Source organism: Dipodomys spectabilis, unplaced genomic scaffold (genome assembly GCF_019054845.1).
Source record: "Dipodomys spectabilis isolate Male_0828 unplaced genomic scaffold, ASM1905484v1 ptg000210l, whole genome shotgun sequence".
Taxonomy (NCBI): Eukaryota; Metazoa; Chordata; class Mammalia; order Rodentia; family Heteromyidae; genus Dipodomys; species Dipodomys spectabilis.
This window is the reverse complement of record NW_024870887.1, coordinates 2,902,988-2,921,567: the sequence shown is the minus strand read 5'-3', so window position 1 is coordinate 2,921,567 and position 18,580 is coordinate 2,902,988. Positions and strand designations below refer to the sequence as shown.

Sequence of the window (18,580 nt, the reverse complement as noted above, 5' to 3'; positions counted from 1 at the left end):
CAAAAAATCCAGACGTGGAGCTGTGGTTCAGGTGGTAGAGTGCTATATTTGAACAAAAATGCTCAGAGGCAGTGCCCAGGCTATGAGTTCAAGCCCCAGGACTGGCAAAGAGAAAAAAAAAAGATGGGCTTAGAGCCCCCAGTAATAACTTGGATGCTGGCTGGAGGTCCTCTGGCTGTGCTCCAGCAGGACTAGCAAAAGAAGCTCTGAAAAAAATGCCTAAAGGTATTTTGCTTCCTTAGTAAGTTGGCTATGCCACTGTTTCTGTATGATTGATTTGTTTCGAGAGAAGAGAGACTAAGAGACAGACAGATAAGACAGAGAGAAAGAGAAAGCTTATTGGCTGCTCCTGTTGGCAACATTCACCACTACTGCATCCCCGGAGCTCAAGTGAATGAGGCTCTAGACCATTTTCAGAGCGGTGATGTATAAATCCTGCAATGAGTCATTTCACTGTATTTTACTTCCTCTCTCCTGTGGCTGTGGGAAATGTGTAATCAGTGGATCCTTTGAGCCTCAGTGCTTTACACACATCTGAACTCAATATCACCTTGGAGGACCCTGTCCCACCTTCTTCAGCTTAGGCTCCCCAGTTTTTCATTCCTGGAGGCCTTTGGGCATCACCATATCCCAGCCTCATTAAGCCATTCCAGGATGAAAAGAACTTTGATTATTCACAGCCAGGGATCCTGGGAGAAGCCCAATGCACAGCTGTGCTCACCTGACTGGCAATTTGTGGTGTGTGTGTGTGTGTGTGTGTGTGTGTGTGTGTGTGTGTGTGTGTATGTGAGAGAGAGAGAGAGAGAGAGAGAAAGAGAGAGAGAGACTCAGACAGAGACAGATCGACAGAGAGGGAGAGAGAGGAGGGCAGAGAGGGAGAGAGAGAATATGAGAATATGAGAGAGAGAGGGAGAGAGGGAGAGGGAGAGAGAGAGAGAGAGAGAGAGAGAGAGAGAGAGACTTGTGGAGAAAATTAAAGGAAGCACAAGGCTCAGGCACCGTCTTTCATTCTCCTTCCTCCACTGGCTGCCTTGAAGTGGTATGGCTGAGATTGGCTGAGATTTTGCTTTTTTATTCTTTTGTTTTGTTCTGTCCTTGGCTAGTGCTAAAGATTCTCTTTCCCTTTTTGTCTACTTACATCTATTTTGTGTGTGGATAGGTCCTGATTTATAGCTTCTTAAACATTGCAACACGTACACATACACACACACACAAACACACACACACACACACACACACACACACACACACCTTCTCCTACCTTACTGTGTTTCTGTGGGCCCAAGATCAAACCTGTCTCTTTCTAATCAGCGTCTGGCTCTGAACTGAACTAGGACTAGCTCCTGAATGCTAAGAACCACTTGGGCTCAGAGACCTCTTATTCAACAGATGAGGCAAAGAGGGCCTGGGGAGTGGACGGGGCTCCTCTGGGAGTAGGCTGGCCTCCTTCCCCACTGCCTCAGCCTGTTGCCTGGGGTGGCCTGGACTTCTGTGGGAAGAGGTCATAGCCTGTCCTCCCAGGCCAAGGCCTGTCTTGGCCTTTAGCCCTGCCCATTAGTGACACTACCCTGACTAGATTCAATCAAGAGACATTCCTTCTACAAAATGGATGGCTGATTTAAGTTGATAGGGATTTAAAAGCATTTTTTCTTTTGATTACAAAAGTAAAGCATAATCATTATAAAAATTTTTGTTTTAAGTTGGGCACCGGTGTCTCACGCCTGTCATCCTAGCTACTCAGGAGGCTGAGATCTGAGGATCATGGTTCAAAGCCATCCCGGGCAGAAAAGTCTGTGAGACTCTGATTTCCAATAAACCACTAGAAAACTGGAAGTGGCACTGTGGCTCAAGAGGTAGAACGTTTGCCTTGAGCTGAAGAGCACAGGGACAGCGCCCAGGCCCAGAGTTCAAGCCCCACGACTGACAAAAAATAAAAACTAAAATAAAATCAAAAATTTATTTTATCAATAGGAATGTAGCTCAAAAGTAGAACACTTACCTAGCATATGCAAGACCCTGGGTTTGATCTCCAGCAAAACGCATACATATGTTTACAATGTACAGTAAAAACTCCAAAGATGCCACTTGTAATAAAACTCCTCCTTGCCCCACTAATAACCTCTTTTACTGGTTCGTAGTCTTTGTTTATGCACATACAAAATATATTCATATAATTAGTTCTTATATTTTAAAAAAATAAGCAGGTCCCTGTCATGATACTTTTTTGGAGGGTGGTAACAGAGAATAATAAGTTAATTGAGAAGAATAATTTTTTTTGGGGGGGGTCCGGTCATGGGGCCTGAACTCTGGGCCTGGGCGCTGTCCCTCAGCTCTTCAGCTCAAGGCTAGTGCTCTACCACTTGAGCCACAGCGCCACTTCCGGCTTTTTTCTTTTTGCTTATGTGGTGCTGAGGAATCGAACCCAGGGCCTCAGGCATGCAAGGCAAGGGCTCTACCACTGAGCCACGTTCCCAGCCCGAGAATAATTTTTAACCTATACCTTTCTCTCTGGTTTTCTCCTTATAAAAACTGTAATTCCCTCTCATGAAGTCTACCCCATATCTAAAACAGTACTTACTCTGCTTCTCTGTGTTTTCTGTATTCTGTGCAAGCTTGGATCATGAGATATGTATTGTATGAGCTTGAATTGGGGCCTGTTCTGATCCCCTAGCTTCCTCTTCAGCCCCCTGAGGGTGGAAATCCTATGGATTGGGGCCATTATTCTACCTTAAGTCCCAGGGTGGAAAGGACAGGCGCATGGGTGTTGAGGACAGGGGACTGGGATTTGACTGGTTATCAATTGGCCAAAGATTCTGCTCAACTTGGCTAGAAATTCTGAATTGGCAAAGAGTAGCTGTCTTAGTTAGCACCTCGGAGCTTTGAGGGCCAGCGGCTCTCAGCTTGTCATATTCATGGTACTGTGCCCACCCCCTGCTCTTCTAGCTGCTGGAGCCAACAGCAACCAGCATCTCTCCACTGCTCTCTGGCATTCTTGGGCTGTGAACTGCCCTGGCCACCTGGCAGCAGTCTTTAATATTACTAACTTGGTAAAACCTAGCTCAGCCTGCTCTACTCAAGATAGGAAACACCAGCAGACAAAATGGAGCCATCAGAATGAGGCTTGTTTTTAGGGCTATGCTGCAGAGACTGGCCCAACAGGGTAAGCGCGGTACTTCTGACAGAAAAAGGGTGTGCTGGCACACACAGTGTCCTATCCTAGCTACAGACTCGGTACAGTCATGCTAGCCAGCACAGGGGTACTAGGCTCTGCCTGGGCTCTCATGGGTAGAGGCTGGGCACCTCAAGGACCTGAGTAGAGATACCTGAAGTGGCTACAGAAAGGTGGAGTCATCTGGGACAAAGCCCAAGTCTCCCAGAGCAGTCCCAGGTGTCTCTTGGGGAGACTGAGACAGGCCCTCTTCTTTGGGCTCACTTGTCCCAGGCCTTGTTTAGGCCTTGTCCCTGGGGATAGCTGAGGACATTGTCAAAGAAGGGAGAGGTTCCACAGGACCCGCCCCCTTCCCCCCTCCCCCCCATTCAACAGCCAGAGCTCAGTGCCCACTGGACCAGATTTCTGCTGTGATAGTTCGACTCAAGACAGCCAGCATGGATGGTGAGCTGCAGAAGGAGTCTGAAACTCACCCCTGGGAAGGGGTGAGATAAAATAAGAGCCCTGGGGTCCACTCCCACCTCGCCTCTGACCAGGCTGGGCCTTCCAGGCTTTAGTACTCCATTTGGAGTTAATAGCCTTTGACCTGCTGACTTCAAGGGCTACTAAGAGGTCACAAAGGGACTCACCTTACCCTGGAGAGAACTATAGAGCTGTGGGGTCCCACAGTTCATACCACGTGTTTCTATGCGTCAGATATTGTTAAGATGACTCCCAGGCCAGGCACCATGTGGCTCACATTGTAATCCTAGCTACTCAGGAGGCTGAGATCAGGGGATCAGTTTGAAGCCAGCTGGAGCAGATATATCTGATTCTTATCTTCAATTAAGGAGCAAAAATCCCAGAAGTGGAGGTATGGCTCAAGAGGTAGAGACAGCAACCTCAGCTAAAAAGCTGAGAACACCAGCACAAAACAACCAATTCCCAGCTGGAGGTGTGATCCCAGCCCATCGTCTACAGGTCTGACTCTAGGGTCTCCTCTCTTCCCCACACAGGGCAGTCCTTTTATTCCCGGGTCCTGGAAAACTGCGAGGATGTGGCTGACTTCGATGAGGTAGGATGCCTGCGACCCCTCCTGACTCCTGTCCTGTGGCCCTGACCCAGACAGGAGCAAGGATACCTCCCTGCCCTCTGGGGTGTCCATTGACTCCAGCCTCTGAGTGGCTGGCTTGCTCAGAGCACCTCTTCTCTTGGCAGCTTCCTGGAAGGAGATGGGGGCGGGAGGGGTAGTGCATCCTCCAATCAGAACCCTCTCAGGAGCCTCTGCCCAGAGGAGGCCCAAAAAGCAGGCCAGGCACAGAACAGCAGGCCAGGCCCAGCCCCATGGCCACTGCTCAGTCTGGGCCTGTTCATGCGCTTGAATGTGAGCCATTGGCAAAAGGCCTCATGGGCAGAAGCAGGGGGTCCTCCCCAGTGCTTCTCAGAGTCCTTGAAGGATGTCTGCAAACCCATCTGGGTTTCAATAATGGCAGCCTCACACAGAATTCACACCCTAAGAGGATCCTCTGCACCTCAGCTCAGATTTCTGTGATGGAGCTGTTACAACACACACACACACACACACACACACACACACACACACACACACACACACGTTCTGGTACATACATACTCTTTATTGCCATTCTTTTTTATTATTGCCATTCTTTCCCTCCATATATAACCATCTTTTTGTGTGTATCAGTCTTGGGGCTTGATCTCAGGGTCTGGGTTGCTGTCCCTGAACTTCTTTTGCTCAAGGTTGGTAGTTTACCACCTGAGCCACAGAGCCACTTCGGGCCTTTTCTGTTTAGGTGCTACTGAGGAATCAAACCCAGGGCTTCATGCATGCTAGGCAAGCATTCTACCACTAAGCCACCTTCCCAGCCCCCTCCACACACACACACACACACACACACACACACACACACACACACACATATACACCCCACCCCACCCCCACCCCTTTTTTAAAGCAGGTTGAGGAAACTAAAAGTCGGAGCAAACTGAGTCTTCAAAGTCATACTGTCATATGAAGACCAGAACAATCTCAAATCTGCCGTTTATTTTATGCTGTACATTTTACTCTGCAAACAGCTTTAACTCTGTCCTAATGAATTTCACACATAGTGTTTATTATTATTATTATTCCACTTTAAACATTTATTTTATTCCTTGATGGCCCAAGAGTTATAAGGAAATGTTAGTTTCCAAACATATGACTTTTTAAGCTCTCATTTTCTTCATTTTGTCATTTGCATTGTGATCAATAAACCTAGTCTATGTGATATCGATCCTTTGGGATTTATGGAACGTTTTATTACAGTCTACTCATGCTCATGAATGGCCCTCTGCTTCAAAGGAAGATGTTCAGTGTAGAGTTCTATAAATAATTCAATATTAATGAAGCTGTAGCTTGCCGATTATATTATTCAATAATTGCATTTTCTGCTTTGTTTTCTTTGCTTAATTTGGCTTAGCGGCCTCAGAGATACTTGTAATAAAATCTCTGACTACATTTTTTTACTTTTTTATTGTTATTATAATGGTGATGTATAGCGGTTACTGTTTCATAAATCAGATAATGAGCATACTTTTCTTTAGACAATGTCACCCTTCCCTTCCCTCTCTCTCAGTTTTTCCTTCCCACCCCTGCTCACAAGCTGTAGAGTTCATTTTCAACATAGTGTAACTACAATTTGGATTGTGTTTTTCTCCCTGAAGTTTTATTAGTTCTGATGAACTCTGGAAATATGCAGATGCTTGTCATCTCATGCCTATAATCCTAGCCACCCAGAAGGCTGAGAACTTAGAATTCCAGTTCAAAGTCAGCCCAAAGAGACACATCTCAGAGAATCTTTAAATAACCATCAAATAGTGAGAAGTGAAGGCCTGGTTCAAGGGCTAGAGCACCAACAATATGTGAAAAAGGCCAAATGATAATGTGAGATCTTGAGTTCAAGCCCCAGTATTGGCAAAAAAAAATGTATTACTAACTTGCTTATGCATTCAGAATAGCTATGGCTGTCTATTTTTCCAGGTACTACTCAGTAACATCTCTTCTTGTCCATTATGTATTCTTTACATTAACTTCTACTTTATCAAACATTAAGATTACTAATCTTATCTTACTTTGGTTTATTTGTCTAGTATATCTTTTTTCTTATTATTTTCAATATCTCCATATTTTAAAACTTAAGTTTATTAGATCTATTATTAGATCTAATTTCCTATTACCCAATGTGTTTCTGTCTTTTTTTGTTGTCAGTCCTGGGACTTGAACTCTGGGCCTGGGCACTGTCCCTAAGCTTCTTTTGCTTGAGCCATAGTGCTACTTCTGGCTTTTTCTGCATAGTTTATTGGAGATAAGTCTCATGGACTTTCCTCAGATCTCAGCCTCCTCAATAGCTAGGATTACAGGTTTGAGCCACCAGTGCCCAGTGTATTTGTGTTTTTAACTGATAAATTTGATCATTTATTACCATTGTGTTGTCTTCAGCTTATTTCTTTCAGTATCTTATTTTATGTTGCTCAATTTCTATTCTAACAAACTTACTTTGTTTCTCCTTTTTTCCTTTCCAGCTAGCCACTGACTGGAGCAGGCTTTCTCCTAGTAGTTGAAAACTTGCATATGTTCAAAGTAGTTACCCTAGCTACGTTGTTGAGAACTCACAGAAATTGCTTATTATGGCTTTCCCCTAATGTAAAAACTTGAATAATCTCTCATGCCTCTGGGCCTTCCCCATCTCAGCCTCATGTTCAATTGTCTAGATTAAAATTTCTGAGTTCTTAAGGACCTGCCGTCTCTTTTTCTTCTATTTGTTCTTACTGCTTTTTGTTTGCTTTGTTTTTAAGGCATAGTCTTTGCCAGGATCTCTGGCCACCTCTACTTCTCAGATCTCTTGATCTTGTCTCTCTCGGATTTGTTTTCCTTCTTTGACTCTTTCTTTCAAAAGCATTCTAGATTCGGTTCTTTTTTGTAGTATGCTTTCCAAAGTTCTGAGAATCTGAGATTTTTTTCCCCCTTTTTTTCAACTTTAAGGGTTTTGCTAGACATACAAATCTAGATTCAAAGATCTTTTCTTTCCAATTTCCAAAGTATTATTTCTTGGTGTTGCTGAGCAGGCCGACACACATCTGATTTGAAAAATTTTGTGGGTGAGTTTCCCTTTCTCTCTAGAAAGGGAAAAATGTAATTCATTGCCTTTGATATTCTTAAGTTTAAATATATAATGGGTTTAATGGTAGGTTTTTCTTATGCTTCCTGTCTTGTAGCCCTTTCAAATCTATGGCCTTCTGTCTTTCAATAATTGTAGACAATTGTTTCTTCAAATACTCCTTCTATTGATTTGTGTAAGTGTGTATCAGTACTGGGGCTTGAACTCAGGGCCTGGGCACTATCCCTTAACTTTTTTGCTCAAGGTTGGTGTTGTACCACTTAGACCATAGCTCTGCTTTTGGCTTTTTTGGTGGTTAATTAGAGCTAAGAATCTCCTAGACTTTCCTACCTAGCCTTACTTCAAACCACAGTCCTCAGATCTCAGCCTCCTGAGTAGCTAGGAGTATAGCCATGAGCCATAGATACTCAGCCTTTCCATGGATTTTTTAAAATGTAATTTTCTTTTCTGCAACTTGAACCATCAGATCTCAGTGCTTCTCCACCCTGCTGCCACCTCTCCGAGCTACTTGCTTCACAGTCCTTTCTGTTGCCTTCTAAGGGAGTTCTTCACACTGCTATTCCCATTTACTCATTTGTTCTTTTTAATAGTTTATGTTGCTAATACACTTCTGAATGGCCCATTTAACTCTTCCTGCTGTGGCTGGTAACAACTCCCAGTGTGCTGTCTCTACTATAAGAGCTGTGCTCTCTCCAGGTATCATTGTTCTGTGCAAGTTTCCAGTAGCAAGCACTGTGTGGTAACAAGTTTTGGGCAGACACTGAATACCAATATGTGTGGGTCCTCTGGGTTGAAAAGGAGGGCAGATGTGAGAACCAGTTGCCACAGAAATCTTTTACCTAAGTCAGGGTCTCCTCTCTTGAGGGAAAATAGTGGACAGGAGACAGTCTAGATGTTTAGCAAATTGCTTTTCCATGAGACAGGATATGAGATGGTGGCCTATCAATATCTTTTTTTTTTTTTTTTTGCCAGTAGTGGGCTTGAACTCAGGGCCTGGGCACTGTACCTGCGCTTCTTTTGCTCAAGGCTAACACCAACTACTGGAGCCACAGTACCACTTCTGGATTTTTCTGTGGTACTGAGGAATCGAACCCAGGGCTTCATGATTGCTAGGCAATCACTCTACGACTAAGCCACATTCCCAGCCCTCAATATCTATTTTTTTTTATCAGTCCTTCTTCACCCAAGCAGGGCAGTTGTTACAATTTTAATAAGGAAGGAGCCATGGCAGGAGCCCAAGGAAAATTAGAAGTGTATTCTTCCAGCCTAACCCCACCACCTGCTCTTTCCCTCCTATCTGGCAGCCTCCCACCTCCCAGACTCCAGCCTGAACAGCTGGAGTTTTGTCCCTGTGTTCCTTACTTTCTGGAATCCATATCTTCTACTTGCTGCTGTCCTAAGTCACCATCTTGGCCTAAACCGGAATCTCTGTGTGACCTCCAGAATGGCTTTACACTTCCTCCTGGCTTTCATCTCTCACTGTTTTGGGCTATGGAGGGCGACCTGCTTGACTTGAAGCAGACCTGAGCCACTTAGGCCAAGGAACCACCCAGAACCAGCTCTCTCCTCACACCCTAGGCCCAAGCCCCTCACGCTGTAGCTGGGTCCATAGGCTGACCTGGAGGCAGAGGAAGGAAGACCTCCACCTTCTCCCTAGGGCTCAGAAGAAGCCGTGGACCATCACTGTCCTTGGGCTGTGTCCTCTCCCAGCTTCACCAAGCACATAGCTGCCAGTTCTTCCCCTCTTGATTCATTTTCTCTGCCCATGAAAGAATTCAAAGGCAGGACAGGGATCAAGTAAACAGACTACGTTTATTTGAAAGTGAAAGGAAAACTTGAAAGCAAAGTAGGGAGCCCCTCTATTTGGAGATGGGCCCCCAAAAAGAGTCTAATGGAGTGCTTTCAGAAAGTGGTTATTATAGTCCCAGGCTCTTTCATATCTCTTCCCCTGGGCTCTGTGCTGATGACTTGTGCATGCGCTACTCCAGCTCTTTTCCTTGGTTGAGCAGACACCCAGGGCATTGTGGGAAGAAAAAGTGTTTGAGCCAGAGCCTGAAGCACTATGGGAACAAGAAGTGCCATGAGGGAACACATTATCTGCCACATGTTCCGTCTTCCACTCTTTATCCTTATTTCCCCGACAGATCCCTTTTGTCTTTCACCCTGGGTGGGACCCTGCAACTCCTTGGATAGCTGGATTCCTCACTAGCAGTGGGGGTGGGGGGTATCTCTGTCCCCTGGCTGTGCAAGACTATAACCTGGCGGGGGCATCTCTGCATACTAAATGGCTGTGAAGCCTCAGGCTGGCCCCAATGCACCCTCCCCCTACCCAGTGCCCCACCTCATTTCCTTAGTCAGGCCATGCCCCAGTTCCTCACAGGCCTCACTCCCTGCACCTCTGCCCTCAATCAGCCAGGCATAGCATCCCTCTCCCTCCTTCTGAGACTCCCAGGGGACATGTCAGCCCAGGCCCTAGCCTGGGAGCAACCCAATACCCTTTCCAAGGGCACTGGCCCCCTCTTTCCATGCAGTGCATCTGGGACATCTGAGCCACACATATACATGACATTCAAAGTTAATCATCGTGTCCTTCCTCTTCGCTGGGCTGCCCAACATGGATCAGGTAGAGATGTCTCTTCTGCGCCCCCACCAACTCTCTGCTTAGGATGGGATCACTTGCCCCTAGAGAGTTGTGACAGATGCTCTGACAGAATCTGAAGTGGCCACAAGGTGTGGGGGGGAGGGAAGTTCCTAGTTGTCCCCTAGGGACCCAGTTGGTACACAGCAGTGTGAAGACAGGATGCTAGAGGGTTTAAATGCCCTGACTCCCTACCCTTCTAGCTGGGGAGAAGGGCTGGGGAGCCCCTGTCAGGGCCTGAAGAGATAATTTGCCTCCCTAATATAGACAACTATTAGCAGGCTAACCCCCTTCCCAAGAGCAGCAAGCCTCCCCCAGTGCCATTCCTCTGCCATCAAGTCCCTACAATATTCCATAAACGATGACCTCTAGGCCCAGAGAGCGAGTGTCCTTACCAACATGACAAGAGGAAGGGGTCATGCCAGGGTTCTGAGTCCACCCTAAGAGTGGGTTGGACACTCTCTGGGTGCAGCACCAGGAAGCTGTTCCAGGTGTAAACCCCAGCTGGGCTGTCTGTGTGCACCTTGCCTCCAAATCTCTCTCTCTGAAACATGGCCCTGCCAGATAGGAGACACCCTTCCTGTCCCCCAGAGAGCCTGTGGCTGTACCTGCCCCCCCCCACCCCCGGCAGCCAAATCCCATACTCCCCTGCCTCTCCTTGCAGAACCAGTCTGTCAGGGTTCCAGAACAGTCCTGCGAGAGAAACTTCTAAGCCTCCAGCCTCCCAGAGTCTTTCTCTCTCCTCTCCCTGTTCACAGGGCCCTTTCTGGGATGGGCTTAGAGACACAAAGTCTGCACAGCTGGGAGTCCGGAGCCCCAAGCTCGCTCCCATGCTGTGGCAGCTTCCCCAGCCTCAGGCTCCCCTCTGTAGGATGGGGGGGGGTCTCCCCTTGTTCCTGCTGCCTCACAGAGTGTCGGCAAGGCAACAAAGTGAAATGGAAGGCAAGAAAGCCAATGTCCCTGTCTGTCCTACTGAGAAGATGGATTCCAAGCAAGGGGGGCCCACCTCAGCTCACACAAGGGTGAGAGGCAGCAGGGGCTAGAGCTGAGCAACCTGAGTGAGCAGGAAATGATAGGGAAGAAAGACAATGCTCCTCTAACAATGGGGGCAGAGCCCTGGTGGTGTCCCCTTTCCCAGAGGCTGCAACCCGAGAGCCTCCACTTAGACTACAACTCTGGATGGGAGACTGAGAGAGACAGAGAGACGGACAGACAGACCCAGAGAAGGATTCAGACTTTGTGCCTGGGAGAGCCTGGTGGCTACACTCAGTGTACTTCAGTCCAGTCTAGTTTGGCTCAAATATCAAACACACAGGCCAGGCCAGGCCAGAATAACAACAGTACTTGAGTACTGTAATCATGTTAAGAACTACTTTACTGAGCACTTCAAACGTGGCAGGGAGGAAGGAGAGCTTTGCCAAGTACTCTCCTCATTAGAACTCACTAAATGGGCATAATTGGCCTCAAAAGGAATCATGCCAGGATTTGAACCCAAGTCTATCTGATTTTAGGGCCTACAGCCACTTGCAAAGTAGACAAGAAAAGACTGAATCTTACCCTGAAGAGACACAGACAGCCTAGTGGTGAGATGGACACAGTACAGGTAAAGATGGACCGCGGGCCCCAGGCGCCCACTTCTGCCGGCACTTGGAAGTCAGGGCTGTGAGTTCCATGGGAGCAGGCGCTTGTCCTTTCATCATTGGCCTAGCATGGGCAGGTGTGAGCATGAATGGACTGGCACCGGCCACTAACGGCCTGTGCCCACGTGCAGAAGACAGCAGGAGAGGTTGTCTGCAAGAGCTCTTGGCTTTGGCCTGTCAAGATAAGGAGCCAAGGCAGATAGGATCACTTAAAGGAATCTCAGTAGGCCACTTAGTCTAACCACCTTGTTTTACAGTGAGCAAAATGAGTCTTCCCAAGACCACAAGCATGGCACTTGAACCTAGACCTGAATTTCAGCTCTCATGACTGCCTCTGTCCATTACACATCAGATCTTTGCAGCACACCTTCCTTGCCTCCAAAACGTGTAGAAGACTCTCCTTTAAGGATGCTATCTTGCTCACTGAGGATGGTTCCAGGCCCAGTCAGTGACGGAGCTAGGCATAATCCATGTCATTCTCCAGCATGTGGCAGGGAAACCTGTCTGTAGAGTCCCAGATCCTGAGGCCGATAGCATGTGAAACACTGCACCTTGGCCAGAAGCAGCCAGGTCAGGCCAAGCCTGGAGCTGGTGAACTGGGTCGGTCACTCACAGGCCCCCGGGACTCCTCTCAGGTTCTCTTTCTCTCCCCCTAGCCAAGGCACCCACTTCTCTGCTCCAGGGACATCCCCAGGACTGAGAAACACCCTGTACCCCCACATCCCTTGCCCAGGACCTGGCGCACAAGAAGGTACCGAGTCAATGAGTACCTCCAAGTGAGGTTTTCTGGCTTGTGACTTCTTCAGCAGCCATGTTTGGCTTAGCTGTTACCTGAGTTCTCCAGGGGGACCAAGCATACACCCTGGGGTTTGGGGATGAGATGAAGTAGAGTCTTAGGTGGAGGGTTGGATTTTCTTGGCCCAGTTTTCAGGGCACTCCTCAGAAATAGAAGACATCCCCTTCAGTGGTTCGATTCTTGCTGGCGATGTCCAGAAGCATCAAGCCACCTCATGTGTCTGTCACCAAGAAACTAGACCTGGCCAGGCACTGATTGCTCCACACCTGTAATCCTAGCTACTCAGAAGGCTGAGATCTGAGGATCCAGGTTCAAAGCCAGCTGGGGCAGACAAATCTGAGGAACCAACTGCATGCCCTGAGTGCCTTTTCCCTCTCCCCTTGCAGCATCGTGCATCCTCACCATGTGGCTGGAGCTGGCTCCTAGTGAGAAGCGGTTTCCGGAAGGAAACCTTTTCCCTTCAGCAAGAGGGTTCACGGTTTACATAGTGTTGTTAGGAGGCATGGGGGTGATGAACCATGGACCCCTAAAGCCCCTTAAACTCTCAGATGCTCACATCTCATCTTGCTGTGCTCTCTGCCATGTATGTATTCACTCCAGCTCGAGGAAAGCAAGTGACAACAAACAATAAGACAAGGAGAAATCAGGGTGAGGATGCTGTTGGCTGTCTCTTTTTTTTGGAAATAAGAGAAATCAACAGGCTGAGGTAGAAAGTGAAGAAGAGAAAAAACAGAGCCGAGGAAAGGCCAGGAGGCTTACAGGCATGTCCAGAACTCCCAAGGGAAAAACAGAGACTAAAAAAACAATTCTTCTCATCTTTGCAACGCTGTGTTCCTTTCAAAACCGTCACCTGTGTGCTTCCATTTGGTTCCCTCAACCAAATGAGATCTGTCTCAGTTCCATGAGACAGATATTTGCCTCAGTCTGTTTTCTGTTGCTATGACCAAGTACCTGCGACAGAGTAATTTGTCGAGAAGAGAAGTTTATTTGGCTGACAGTTCTAAAGATTGGGAAGTCGCAATGCCTGATGGGTGTTTGGCATCTGGTGAGGGCTTGAATCATACATAGCATGGCAAATGGCGACTGATGGTGAGGCATTATACCCTTTTACCCAGAGATGCTATTAATCACTCACAATGCCAGGCCTAGGATTTCTAACAGCTTCTAGAAATGAGTCTAATAGCCAGGAGAAAGAGAGACAGACAGACAGACAGACAGAGAAACAAAGTAAGAGAGAGACAGACAGAGGTAGAGAGAGAGCGGGGCAGAGACACAAAACCAGTAGAAGATAAATGAACTTGGTTAGGTGATGAGGACTAGAACAGGAAAGGAGCAAAATAAGACATGAGTGAGCATAGAGTCCAGATAAACAGAGAAAAGTGAGGTGCATTTAAGAGGTGGAAGAACTTAGAGACAGGAGAAGCTTCTATGACTCACTGGAGACTTAGTCTCTCTCCCTGGAAACCTCTGAGCCGGCTTGGTGGCACTGAGCACTGGTCATTTCTGTCCTCATGTTCCTCTTGACAGGTTCCTTCCTGGAAACACTCATTCTGTACCAGAAGTTCCTGGAAAGGCTCTGGAAACGTTTCCAGATACGCTTCCCCTTGAGTCATTCCCCTAGCCCCCCGGCTCTCACTTGGCAGGCTGACACATGGAATGGGCCTTTGTGTACCCAAAATTCACTCAACTGCATCCCAGCAGTGGACAAGCAGAAGTCCAGCAGCTTCCCTCTGCTTGTCCACTGCTGTGGTGCAGTTCAATGAACTGGCCTCCGTCTACTCCTTTCCCCTGAAATGCTTTTGCTATGGCCCTTGTGTCCACCTCATTAAATCACTGCACCATTTGATGCCTCCTCCTGTGGGTACAATTTCTACAAATCACCTCCTGTTTCTCCCCATCCTTCTGGCCTTCCAGTGCAGGCCTCTTCCCAGCCCACTGGTGGATTAAGTGCCCTGTGTCCTTCCTCCCAAGAAAGCTAGTCTATAGACATCTCCGCGCTCTCCCTTGGCCGTGGCTAATGACTTAAGCTTTTCAGAGTTGTTTTATTTCCCTGCAGCCCCATACAAGCAACTTCATTAAGAAGACCGTATGCTCTGCTGCGCTGAGCTGCCACAGGAATCAGACAGCTGGAGCTGAAGCTGCTTAATGAGGCCCATGGGCCACCAGGCCACCTGTCTCTTGTTGTGGGGGAGGGGAGAAGCCATCTGCCCTGCTCAGACCCTCATCCTAACCACTGCAGAGTCCCCCTCTTTCTGTTGCATCTTCCTCCTTCCCGTGCCCACATCAGGAGGCCCCTGATCAGTCCTGAAGGGGAGTGAGTGCCAGGCTGGGCCTGTCGACCCAATATTGAGTTCCAATTGGGAGAAGGAAGTCCCACCTTGCACAGTGGACTCCCAGAAGTCCCCGCTTCCCCCAACCCCAGTGCCCACTCAGCTGCCAGCTGAATTGTGCCAGTTCTTGGAGCTCTGGCTCCTCTGTCCATGACGCAAGGACTTTTCAGACTCCTAGGCTGTTGTTAAAGATCAAATGAATTAATATACATACAAATTTGAGATCACAGCCTAAGGAACAGTCCTTCATAAGAAACATTGCTATTGCTAGTATTGACTCCTGGACTCTTGAGCAGTCTAAATGCGTTAGGATATAAGAAGAACATTTAAAAATAAAAAGTCAGATTGGGCATGGTAGCATACACCTGCAATCCCAGCACTCAGAAGTCTGAAGCGAGTTCATGATCAGCCTGGGCTATAAAGTGAGACCCTGTGGGCTATATAGCGAGACCCTGGCTCCCCACATCCCTACAAAAAGGCATCACCTTCTATCTGCTCTGTAAAACCCCCCTGCACCATCTTTCAACAGCCTCGAGCAGCCCTGTGAGCCTATGGGTTATCCTGTTCTCCAAGTCCAGCCCGGAGGGGTGGAGACTCCGATCTGCCACATGTTTCTACCTGCTCCTCTTCTCTTCTCTCATGCTTGGGGCACAAGACTCAAAATGGGGGCACCCCAGCTCAGGCCCCCCTTCCACTCCATGGCAGCATGGTCTCATTCTGGGTATCTCTGACAAGCTCTGGCCTGCCCCTGCCTGCCACTAGGAATGCAGGTTTGTGGGCATTGGTTTCTGCACAGACACTGGAGGATTCTGTGGGAACCCTAAACAACCCACCTCATAATATGGATCCCCATCTAGGAACCCTGGCTCCATCCCACCCCAGCCCTTGCCACTGGGGGTCTAGCCCCCAGTGTCCTCTGGATGTGTCATCTGACCATCTTGACCAGCCCTCTTGGTCCATAGAAGGTAAACTACATATTGCCACACACACCAGAGGCATGCCAGGCTCCCTCCCTGTAGTGACAGGGGACAGGCCAGCTCATCCACTGGCAGCAGATGCTGAGAGCTGTGTCTGCTTCATAGGTGCCTAATCTCTCTTAGCTATTGCTCCAAGGAATATCACAAAAACTGAACCTAAGATGCCATTCCTTCTGTCTGGCCCTTGCTCCCTGAGCTGCGATCCAGGGAGGAGGGCTCAGTGAGGGCTGGGGTATGACGGGGCCTCAGACGAAGCCCCAGAGAGCCACCAGGCTCTGCCCATCATTGGCTCTCCTGGAGAATGGGGTACTCAGCGTCTTTTAACCCTTATGTTGGGCTGTGGTTGCTAATTCTAGAGCTTTGAAGAAAATCCCACTCAAGTTCCTTTTTATCATTGCTATCACTTTAGGGAAGACTCAAGAGTATAAATTGAAAAACAATGAGGTGAGCCAGGTGTTGGTGGCTACTCAGGAGGCTGAGATGGAAGGATCCTAGTTTGAAGCCAGCCCAAGCAGACAAATCTAAGAGACTCTTAACTCTTATTAACCAGCAAAAAGCTCAAAGTGGAGGTATGGATCAAGTGGTAGAGCAACAACCTAGAGCAAAAAGCTAAGGGAGTTTGTGAGGCCCTGAGTTCAAGTTACAGTACAAGGAAGAAAGAAAGAAAATGAAAGAGAGAAAGAAAGAGAGAAAGAAAGGGAGAAAGAAAGAAAGAAGGAAAGAAGGAAGGAAGGAAAGAAAGAAAGCAGGCAGGCAGGAAGGAAGAAACAAAGAAAGAAAAAGAAAGAGAAAGAAGGAAGGAAGATGATAACAGGAGTCTGACCATCATAACATCAAAACACTAAAATCAGTCCCTGACATCCGCAGTAAAAAATGAAGGGTGGTTGGGGCAGAGCCTGGACCAGTCAGCATGACTCTTATGGGGAAAGCTAGAAACACAGAACTTCAGTCGGCACAGGCCAAAACTAGGCTCACCACCCATGGTCTGCTGTTGCCCAGGGGCCTGCGACACCCTGGCTACACCACACTTTCCCAGCCCTCCAAGGGAACCAGAAGTTCCTGCTGAGGTCTAACTGAGTCCTGTTAGGTCCACATGGCCTTGGGAAGCCCACTAAACTCCTCTGAGCACCGTTTGTGGTGCTCAGTGAGGAGTGACCTATCCTTTACATGCTTCTCTCTCACCCCCCACAGCCCTTGCCTACTTCTACCTAAGACCACAGCTGTCCCCCTCCCCCTCTTTCTGTAGACATTCCGGTGGCCAGTGGCCAGCAGCATTGACAAGAATGAGATGCTGGAGATTCAGATTTTCAACTACAGCAAAGTCTTCAGCAACAAGTAAGTATGGGGTCAAGCTGGAGGGGCCTGTCCTGCTCTTAGTCTACCTCTCTTTGGATTTAAAATAGGGACCTATCCTCCCAGCCTGTTTGGGATCAGTCTCAAAAGGCCTAGAGGTCTTGAGCTACAGAGCAAGGTGCTTTTCCTCAGAGAGCTTCTGTTTTGTGACATTAATGCTCTACCACGAGTTGTTCAATGTCTGTGGCTTCCATCTTTCTCTCTGAGTGACAACAGAATTCAGAAAGACTTGAGCAGTCTAGGATGATGGCTAAATACAAGAAATGTCTTGTATTCAAAAATTAATTGCTCATATTGGGCGCCCATAGTTCATGCTTGTAATCCTAGCTTCCCTAGAGGCTGAATCTGAGGACCAAATTCAAAGTCAGCTCAGACAGAAAAGTCCACAGGACTTGTATCTCCAATTAGCCAACAAAAAGCCAGAAGTAGAGCTGTGACTCAAGTGGTAGAATGCCTTGAGTGAAAAAACGAAGGGACAGCACTCAGACCCTGAGTTCAAGCCCCCGCCCTAGTACAAAAAAAATTTAATTGCTCTTATACAGGCTGGAGAGGGTCGTGGTTGAGCTGTATTTGTCCCAAAAGATATGGAGATATTATCTTAATGAGGGCTCAAGATGATCTAAGTGAATGTGAGAGGTGAGGGCTCCACTCCTCTCATGGTTGCAGAGAGCTCTAGTAGATGACTCCTTGGTTGTGTACAGGAAGGGATTCTGTCTTGCCTTATGACAAGTGGATACTAGCCTGCAGGAGAAAGTCAGAGAGGACACACATTCAACCATCCATCCATCCATCTATTCATCCATCCATCTATCCATCCATCCATCTATTCATCCATCCATCTATCCATCCATCCATCTATCCATCCATCCATCTATCCATCCATCCATCTATTCATCCATCCATCTATTCACCCATTCATCTGTCCATCTATACACCATTCACCCATCCATCTACTCATCTATTCATTTATCCATCTGCTCACACATTCACCCATACGTTTACTCATTCATCCATCTATCCATCTACTCATCCACTCACTCATACGTCTACTTACCCATTCACCTATCCATCTACTCACCAATTCACACATCTATCTACTCATCCATTCACATATCCATCTATTCATCCATTCATCTAACTACCTACTCACCCATTCACCCATCCATCTACTGATCCATTCATCTATCCATCTACTCACCCACTCACTCAACCATCTACTTACCCATTCACCTATCCATCTACTCACCAATTCACACTGAGTAGATTCCATCTATTCATCCATCTATCTCTCCATCTACTCATCCATCATTCCATCTTTGCTTCCATCTTTCCAGTTATTCACCCAAACATTTATTGAATAAATATTCTGTACTGCAATAGTCCCTAGAGGTACAAAAATGGAGGACTAGGGCATAGTCCCTGCCCCCAAGAAGGTTTTCTTCCATAGGAAGGGGAGGGAGGGGACTATGCCTAGATACAACATCAGGACCAGGATGCATTTCCAGAAGATAGCAGATAGC

General features: G+C 47.5%; 1 protein-coding gene across 5 annotated transcripts in view; it reads left to right on the top strand.

Annotated features, from left to right (window-relative positions):
* The window catches only part of Otof (otoferlin), an 85,868-nt gene that overhangs the window by 9,143 nt on the left and 58,145 nt on the right, over nt 1–18,580 (top strand). For all 5 annotated transcript variants that reach the window (XM_042696663.1, XM_042696662.1, XM_042696659.1 and 2 more), the window contains exons 2-3: nt 4,165–4,223; nt 16,954–17,042. In XM_042696663.1, the coding sequence (XP_042552597.1) occupies nt 4,165–4,223; nt 16,954–17,042 (148 nt within the window). The remainder of the gene's footprint in view (nt 1–4,164; nt 4,224–16,953; nt 17,043–18,580) is intronic.